General features: G+C 62.6%; 1 protein-coding gene across 7 annotated transcripts in view; it reads right to left on the bottom strand.

Moving 5' to 3' along the window:
- Nucleotides 1-1,149: 1,149 nt before the first annotated feature.
- KCNQ2 (potassium voltage-gated channel subfamily Q member 2) overlaps nucleotides 1,150-9,319 on the bottom strand; it is a 43,689-nt gene continuing 35,519 nt past the window's right edge. For 3 of the 7 annotated variants that reach the window (XM_075527704.1, XM_075527708.1, XM_075527705.1), the window contains 5 exons: nucleotides 7,446-7,669; nucleotides 7,121-7,229; nucleotides 6,514-6,645; nucleotides 2,378-2,501; nucleotides 1,150-1,866 (listed from right to left, as the gene is read on the bottom strand). In XM_075527704.1, coding sequence (XP_075383819.1) covers nucleotides 1,150-1,866; nucleotides 2,378-2,501; nucleotides 6,514-6,645; nucleotides 7,121-7,229; nucleotides 7,446-7,669 — 1,306 coding nt within the window. Of the gene's footprint in view, nucleotides 1,867-2,377; nucleotides 2,502-4,589; nucleotides 4,698-6,513; nucleotides 6,646-7,120; nucleotides 7,230-7,445; nucleotides 7,670-9,319 lie in introns of all 7 variants that reach the window. The other 4 variants (XM_075527709.1, XM_075527707.1, XM_075527703.1 and 1 more) reach the window with 3 other exon arrangements.

Here is a 9,319-nt window from a genome sequence, read left to right as displayed (position 1 = left end):
TCGGTATGTGCTTCTCTGTGTGCCTGGGCGGGGGCCGGAGCAGCTGGCTCCCTGGGATGTGGCTGGCTTCAACCTGACACCTCAACCTCACCCATCACAGCCCTGTAGGCCCCATCACCCCAAGTGGGGACTCTGGGTGTGTCCTGACTCCCAGGCTAAAGTCCATGGGCTGGGGAGGGGGCGGTGAGTGGGCCTTCCTGTGGCACCGGGAGTCACAGCCAGGACTGGGCCAGAGAAGGGAGAGGGGGCCAGCAGCCTGGCTTGGAAGGAAAGGCTGGCCTGGCCCCCAGCCTGCCTGCTTCTGTTCCCACTCCCGTCCTGCCAGGCATCTCTGGGAGCAGATGGGTGACAATGGCTGTCCATGGCCTGGTCCAGTGGGACAGAAGGGTCCTGCCACACCACCTGGCACTGGGAAGCTCCTCACCCACCCCTGCTATCACCTGCTGGGGGCTCTCCATCCAGGCTCTGGGCACCCCTTAACCCCTGCTCCAAGCAGCAGAGGAAAGAGTGGAACCAAGGGGGTGCCTGCCCCTCTTCCCTGGTGCCACTGCCCCCAGCGCCTGTGGAGCCAGCTGCATATAGGCACACAGGCAGAAAACCAGGGAGGGGGTTGGTTGGGGTGGGGCAAGAAACAGGTGAGAGCAGCCCTGAGCCTCCAGGCTGGGCCTCCTCTGCTCCAGGACCACAGACTCCGGCAGCTTCCACCATGGACCTCTTGGGACAGGAGAAGCATAGAAGGTGCTGACCGGCTGATGAACTGACAGGAAGCTGACCTAGGTACAGCAGGAAGAGCAGGGCTGGTGGGGACACACAGGCTCATCCCTGCGCAGGGGCTCACAGCCTCAGGCCACTCAGCGTGGACACCCACGCTGTGCCTCTGGATAGCCGCCGACCACTGCTCCCCACCGGCGGCTGCCCCCCAGCCCCAGGAGGGCAGGCCCCTAATGCCGGCCTTGCCTGTCCCTCAGACCGAGCCTGAACTGGAAAGAGGAAGGCCACGCTGGGTCGTGCCCGGCCCCCTCCATGCCTGGACCACACTGAAGCCGGACCCCAGCAGGGTGGCCACCATTGCCGCTCGCACTAAGAAACGGGTCCTCCTGGAAGCTTGACGGTGCGCCCCCTCTGGGGGCGCTGTCCGGCCGCAGGGCCTCACTTTCGGGAGCTGGCCCAGCCAACGTCGCCAAAGGGGCCCTCGCCAGTGGCCGAGCGCGGCGGCGGCCCGCACGGGGTGCAGAGGTCCGAGTCCGTGTCCGACTCTCCCTCTGCGATGTAGGGCCGCACCTTGGCGCAGGGCGCCACCGCCGCGTAGCCCCCTCCCAGAGTGTCCAGCTGCTCCCGGGACTGGGAGATGCTGAAGCCGCTGAAGGAGCGCTCCAGCTCCTCGTGGTCCACCGAGGGGATGGAGATGGAAGTGTCGCTGTCCCGCAGGCCGCTTTCAGCAGGCCGGGCTGAGCCCTCGCAGCGCAGGAACTCGGCGCTGGCCCGGTGGGCCCCGCTGTGCGCGGACAGCGAGCGCTCGTGCGCGGGCGGCGGCGGGATGCGCACCAGCGCGCCAGGGTCGCCCACGGGCGAGGAGCCCGGGCCCTGGCGTGGGCAGCCCTGCGACTGCCACGAGGTGGAGGGTGGGCAGTGCGCGGGCGGCGCGGCGGCGAAGCTCTTCTGGCCCCCGGAGCTGGTAGAGCGCACCACCTTGATGACGCAGCCGTTCCTGCCCAGCTGCTCCCGGCTGTCCTCGGGGCTGTGGTAGGGCGGCGCGGGCTCCGGCTCCTTGGCGCCAAAGTAGGCCTCCGTCTCAGCGGGCGCAATGCCCATGCGCTGCATGTAGATGTTCACCAGGAAATCCAGCTTCTTCTCCATGGACAGCACCTGGGGCAGGGCTGTATCAGGAGCGCTGCTCGGTGGGGCCCGGGGGACGGCCTCCCACCTGGGCACACCGCCCACCCTTCACTTCTCCTGGCACAGCCAGTGTGCTCCCCACCCCCCAAACCCCATGGGGTCCTGAAGCACAAGGCTCTGAGGGTGGGGGTGGGGAGCTCAGTCAGGGACCTCAGAGGGACCTGGGGGTTCCCGCCAGGTCCTGGAGGTAGTTTTGGCCTAATTCCCGGGCCACCTATAACTGCACCTCAGGCAAAGAAAGGCAGGGACCCCTGGGGTCCCTACATCACTCAAGGGCTCCCAGAGCATCCTGTGTAGCTTCACAGAACCCCGTGGGCACCTCTGCAGCCCCAGGGTGCCTGCAGCATCCCAAAAGGGCTCCCAAAGCACCCCTCCTCACCTCAAAGAACTCTCACAGAACCCCTCAGCACCCCTGCCACGTCCTCCCCAGCAGAACCCCTCAGTACCCCATGGGCACTCTCAGCACCCCAGAAGAGCCCACCTGCTTCTCCACTTTGCCCAGCCGCCCCATCATGCTGGGGTCCTCGGGCAGCTCCGCCTCGGTAGGGCCCTTGGTTCGGTCCTTGTCTGCGATGGGCGGGCCTCGGCCCACAATCTGGTCCACTCTGCCGAGAAGAGACCCCCAGTATGAGTGGGGGGCATGTGGCTGGGCCGAGCACAGCTCCCAGGGCCCCAGGTGCCATGTCTCCGGCCCCCCATGGTTCCATCCCAGAGCACATGGGCACATTAGCGAGGAGTAAAGTGAAGGGAATCAGGTCTGGGCCAGTCACCCCTTCCGGCACCCCTCTCAAGCTAGGGTGCCCAGACCAGCTGGCCCCATGAGATCAGGACAAGCCCAGTCCCCGCTCTTCCCCGCTTCTGCCATCAGAGGTCACTGTCCTGAACCAGCCACAGAGGGCGGAGGGCCTACCGGGCACAAAGCCAGGGGCTGGGCTACCCCGAGACCCTCCCCTGTTCCAGAAGGCACCCCCACCCCACCCTCCCACACCAAAGCTTTACTCCTACATAATGTGCCTCTGAGAAGGGTCAGCCCAGCTGGGCAGAGCCGGGCAGGGGCAGAGCACACTGTGCGAGTAGGAAGGAGGGGAAGCAGGAGGCAGGAGAGCCTGGCACAGGCCAGGGGGGTGGGGGTGGGGCAGCCGGAGCACTGCACTTAGGAAGGCTAGATGGACAGAGCTGGTGATCACCAGAGAGCGCGTATCTCAGCCACTCACAGCTACATCTGTGCTGGTGTGGGTGTGCCAGCGAGCTTATGTAGAAATATGCATATGCACAAGTGTATGTGTGCACCAATGAGCTTAGGTAGGAGTGTGCTTGTGTACAAGTATGTGTGCACCAGCGAGCTCATGCAGGAGTGTGCTTGTGAATGTGTGCGTGCCAGTGAGCTTACGCAGGTGTGCTTGTGTACAAGTGTGTGTGTGTGCCAGGAAGTTTATGCAGGCGTGCTTGTGAATGTGTATGTGCAGCGAGCTCATGCAGGAGTGGGCTGTGCCCAAGGGCACTGTGCATATGTGTGCACAAGTGTATATGGTAAATCCCAGCAAGCCCATTGGTCTGCCCTGAGAAAGGTGGCTTCTGCCCTCAGGCACTGTGAGGTGTGACCTCACAAGGTTCCCACGTGGCCCCTGGTAGGAGCTGCAGGACTCTGCAGCCCCTAAGAAGCAACCAGCAGGGCTCCTGCCCAGCCATGGCCAAGCAGGGCTTTGAATGCGGCCAGATGAACAGCCTGGATAGACATCAGGCCCTGCACGGCCTCACCCTCTGCTGGGTCTAGGAAGCTGTGTCCCAGCTCTGTGTGAGCAGAAAGCACCTGGTGTCCTTGGGGGAGCCCCCTCGAAGGGGGCTGCTCTGTCCCCCAGCCCCAGTGCAGCCCGCATGCTCCCAGGCTCATGCACAGGCTTGGCCATGCACAGTGGGGTACAGGCTCCAAGCAGTGGACATGGAAATGGGGGGACTTTGGCCTTTCTGGGGTCAGCACGATCCAGGCACAGCGCTCACCACCTCCATCCATGCCACATGACGCCGCCAGCCGGCTCTTTGTTGGGACCAAGGCTAGGCCCGCCAGGGCAGACACCAGGAGGGGATTCTGGGGAGCTTCCTCCCACTCAGTCCAGTCCCGGACTCCCACTCTCTCCCCATCAGCCCTGCCCTGGACTCCCACTTTCTCCCTCTCAGCCCTGCCCTGGACCCCCCTCTCTCTCCCTCAGCCCTGTCCTGGATCCCCCTCTGCCCCCGACAGCGGGTGCCGGGTGGGCATGTGCGACATGGTGGCTAGTCGCAGTGAGGTGAGGTGGCTGGTCACGGTCTGGATCACAGTAGGACCTGCTCCTGCTGACCTACCACCAGCTGCCCCCCTCCCAGCAGTTCCTCATCCACTGATAGGAAGGTGCTACGAGGGCCATGTGGCCACATCGCACAGGAGGGAAAGGCATCCACCCCGCGGTCACCCAGCCGGCAGACACATGGACCTCAGTGCAGGGCAACTCTGCCCTCCCTTCCTCATGGACACCCCTGGCCCTAGGTGGGTGTCGCTGGTGTCCACAGCAAGGAGTCTGGCTCCCCAGAGGAGCAGCTGGACAGCCAAGCTCTCCTGACACCCTCCTGCACAGCGGCCGTCCTGGGCGGTGAGCAAGGCGTGCGTCGTGTGGCCTGGCCTGGAGGGCCGGTGACAAGCAGTCAGGGTGTGTCCTAACCTAGGAGAGTACTGGGGCGACTCTCTCGGAGGGCCCGTGGGTCCTTTGGTGGGGTACTTCTTGTGCCGGGGAGTTGAAGGGGGCGGGGGACCCACAATCATATCTATCCTGGCAGCGTGAATAAGAGAAAAGACACCAGCAGACGTGTCATGGAGGAAGCAGCACGGGACGGCACAGCAGGCCGAGGGTACACCTGAGGGGTTGGCATGCAGGCCTGCTCCCTGCAGGCCTCCGCGCCACCTTGCTGACCTCGTCCCGGCCCAGTGTCTCCAGTGTTCAAGCCAAGCGTCGGCTGGGGAGGGGTCACAGCTGCCCGTCTCCCCTCACAGCCGAGCCGCCAGCATGCAGAGCAGGCCCGGATGTGCAACACCCCCAGACCACATGTGGTCCGTACAGCACAGGCCATCCTGGGCCCCGGGGGCTGTTTGTCTAGTGGGTCTTTCCAGAGAGGAGGAGAGAGTACTGGGCGCAGGAGAGCCTGCTGGACAAAAACAGCTGCCGTGAGAGACAAGAGAGACGTGGGGACATGTGCAGGGGGTGGGGAAACACCGGAACGTTCTCTCACACACGCATACACACACCCTCATACATGCCCACACCAACACACTCACACCCACTTCTTTACACACCCACATCCTCACACGCACACGCACTCCCTCACCCACACACACAGGCGCAGTGCCACATGCGCAGCCAGCATTCAAGGCTAGCCAAGCCTGTGAGACGTGCTGAACAGGGATGGCCCAGCCTGCACCTAGGAAAGCAAAGGGCAGCTCTCGGGTCTCCTGCCCGATGCGAACAGCTTATCGCCCAGAGAGGCCCTTCCCTAGCACCAGAGGAGCACTGAGTGCAGGCTCCCAAGGGGGCGCATAGACCCTGCCCCAGATCCACAACAGCCCCTTAGATACCTGCCTACATGTGCAGTCACACCTGTATGGGGGCTGAGGAATAAACACAGTGCTCACAGCGGTCATGACCCGCACTTCCTGGGCACACACCCTGACTGCATGGCTGCTGCAGACACAGAGCCAGTCTTGGATAGTCTTCCTACCCAGCATCCTGCCCAGGAAGTGGGACTCCCCTGAACAGGCAGGGGGACAGACACCCCACTTCCCTGAAAGAAGGGGACAGGGTATGTGACCACTGCTGGTGGGACCACCAAAATCCAAGGTTTCACCTCAGAGAAGCCGCTCCAATCACAACAAACAGATGCACAAGGCATGGCACATATATGTGCACACATATGCAAGCATGATATGTGGATACATGTGTGCTCATATATGTGGACACTGCTTAACTACACACAAACACAGACACACAGAGAGATGCCTACACTCACATACATATAATAAACATGAATGTGTAAACACATGCACACAAGATCACACCATTGTGTATGTACACATGTGTTCACACATGACAGACCTGTGTACACACACATATGAGAGGTCTTCCAAAAGTTGGTGAGAAAATGAGATGTACACAGTCGTGCACACACTGCATACATGCACACAGACACACATGTGAGTCTACATGCATACTCTCACGCATACACATAATGTGCACACACAGCTATATTTGTACACACAACTGGACTTACATACACATGCGTGTATAGAGAGCTCACACAAAGCAGATGTGATCACACATGAACACATATGCATGCGCATGTGCACACAAGCACACACGGTGTACATGTGCGCGCACACAGGTCAGAGAAGAGGGAACACGGACACATTGATAGATGGGGCAGAAGGCCGACCTGTGTCTGCAGGGGACCGGAAAGAGTGGTGGGCAGCAACGCAAGGCTCACTGCCACACACACTCCCAGCCCTGTGCCCTCCTGCCCCATAGCCACACCGCACGCGCTGGTGCCTGGCCCGCCTGCGACATGGAGCGGCTCTGGGCCAGGCGGGGCCCTTGCCTGGACTGCAGGTTCTTGATGCGGGACAGCATGTCGAGGTGACCGGCAGAGTACTGCTCGATGACGTCCATCACATCATAGGGCCGAAGGCTCTCCTTGAACTTCCGCTTAGACACGAGGAACCGCATGACACTGAGGGGTGCAGAGATGCAGGTAAGCCCATGGGACCCCCAGGCCACGCCTACCTGTGTACCTCCGGCCCTTGGTGTGGTATGGGCCACAGGATCAGGCTGCAGAGGTCAGCAGTCCCCTCTGACATCTGCAGTCCAGGTGGGTGGGTCCCTCATGGTCCCAGAACCCCCAGCACCCTCACCCCAATGTCCTCCCTTGGGGGCTGTGGGAGGATGCCAGCATAACCCCTTTGCAGCATGTATCCCCCGACAAGCACCCTAGTCCCAGCAGACACAGGGCGCCTGGGCAGGGCGGTGGCCCACCCACATTGGCTCAGCAGGCCACTGACAACTTTGAGACCCAGCAGTGAACAGATGAGGCAAGCACCTCCAGCCCCCCTCCCTGGACCCCTCATAGCTCTCTTTTGATCCCTTTTGACTCCCCTTGGACCTCTCCCCCTCCCAGACCGGGCCCAAGCCCAGCAGCTGCCACTGACCACACAGCTCGGATGCTGACTTTGAGTCCGGGGGTCAGGTCCTCAGTGACGAACTCACAGTTGCAGCTCTTGTTGTCCTCCACAGCGTCCTCTCCGGGGAGGCTGGCTTCTGGGTGGAAGGACACACAGTCTATGAGGGGAGGGAGGCCTGAGGTGGGCTATGTAGACAGAGGCCCTTTCACCCCCACCCCCTGCCAGGATCGGGTATGGCTGGTGACAGTAGCAAGGGACCTTCTGGCCCAAGGGCGGGCTCAGAAGCTGGCCTGGTCATAGGGTGGCGTCCAGAGGCTGGCCACTGCCCACTCAGGTGGGCCTGGCGACCCACCTTCGGAGTTCTGCCTGGAAGCTGCACCCTTAATGCGGAAGGCCTGCCGTGCCCGGCTGCGGTCGCCGAAGCTCCAGCTCTTGGGCACCTTGCTGGGACTGTCCTCCAGGCTCTGGTCAGCGCTGGGCGACCGCCTCACTGTCGGGGCCTGAGGGGACCCCTTCCCCTTGGCAGCCACACCTCGGGGACTGGAGAAGACACGGTCTTTCAAACTGACCTTCTGACTGCTCCCGGGTGATCACGTGCACAGGCAGACAGGCAGACAGACAGACAGACAGACAGACAGACAGACAGGGACAACAGGATAAGTCACTGGGAGACCAGGCGCAGCCGAGGCCCAGAGCAACTGCCCAAGACGCAGGGGCGGGGGAGGCAGCGCCTGGCTTTCAGTCACTTCTTGCAGCCCTGAATGTCTGCCTCCCCCCTCCCAGAGCACTCCCCAAGACGATCCCCAAACTCCCTTCTCCCCTGTACTCATGCCCCATGTCAGGAGAGGCGGCCCCAGCAGGGACCCCAGCAGAAGCTGCTTGAACCAGCAGCCTTGGACGACAAATTCTGGGCAGAGAGGTGGCACAAGGCACGCGCTGGCCTGCAGATTTGCTGCCCAGGGGACCCATCTCAGGTCCCCGAGTGGAGTAGCCCTCTACCAAGCAGAACACACTAATGGCCATAGAGGGCTGCCTGCAGCCCCTGAGCTGGGCACTGGGTGGCAGGAGAGGCAGTGTGGCCCTGGCTTCCTCTGCCAGCTGGGGCCAGCCACGCCGTGAGGCTGAGCAGCCACGTGACTGGGGGCCTGTGCTTCCCAGACCAGGTCCCCAGTGGTCTTGCCTGGCCTTGGCTGGGCGCTTTGGGACATGACTGACCACCAAGGCAGCCAGAAGAGAGGGACAGGCCCCAGCACATTGGTGGGATGCACTATGGACATGCCCCCCCCCACACCTGCCCGGCTGCTGTCCGTGACCTGGGAAGCATCAGGCTCGCTCTGGGGTCCAGCAGCCACCAGCTTTCTGCCACTGAACTGTTCCCGCCTCTGCCCAAGAGCTGCCCAGGGATACATCCTGGCCGCCCATGGGACTCCTGGCCCATTTTCTGTCCCAGAGAGGCCAACCTTCCAGAACAAGGCCCCTCATACCCCTGCCCAAGGCCCAGCTCCTGACCCCAACATGGGCCCCTTGCTCAGCAGGTCCCCAGGCCCACGGCCACTAAGGGAGAACAGGCCTGGGGCCCCATGTGCTACAATCAGGGACCAGCTCTCAGGACCCTAGTCCCCAAGTGTGTGTGTGTGTGTGTGTGTGTGTGTGTGTGTGTGTGTGTGTGTGTGTATACGCGTGTCAGGGATCAGCAGGCAACCCAGCTTGCTCCACTTGGCAAAGCAGTGGTTTCCCCTGGGCCCTGTGTCTCCAGGGTCCCCAGCCCCTTCACACTGCCTAAAGCCAGGAGCTCCTGCTCCACCAAGACTACCAGCTGGGACCTGGCCGGGAGGTGGATGTGGCCAGGAAAAGCCCCTTGTCCAGACGCTGCCCCTGCTGAGCACCAAGTCACCTAAACACCCCCTCCCGACCACTGGGGCTCAGCTCCTCTAGGGGCCAGCCAGCGCCCCAGACGCAGGACCCTGTGCCTTCCAGGCTACCTGCAGGCTTCATGAATCCTGACTCGCCCCAGCCCTGGAGCCCCTCTCCCACCATGCTCCCCCCACCTGCCCCCAGGCCAGTCGCAATTCCGTGACGACGCAGAGCTGACCATCACATCCCGGTCAGGGGTCCCTGTGGGCATCTGAGGAGCTGCTGCTGCAGCATCAGGCATGGGCCCACCCTGATCTCAAGGCCAGGGATGAAGGCTGCTTGTTCCCCTCAGACGGTGCCAGGGGTGGCCGC

This window comes from Tenrec ecaudatus, chromosome 12 (genome assembly GCF_050624435.1).
Source record: "Tenrec ecaudatus isolate mTenEca1 chromosome 12, mTenEca1.hap1, whole genome shotgun sequence".
NCBI lineage: Eukaryota > Metazoa > Chordata > Mammalia > Afrosoricida > Tenrecidae > Tenrec > Tenrec ecaudatus.
Note: the sequence above shows the minus strand (reverse complement) of the source record. Positions and strands in the feature narration are given on the sequence as shown.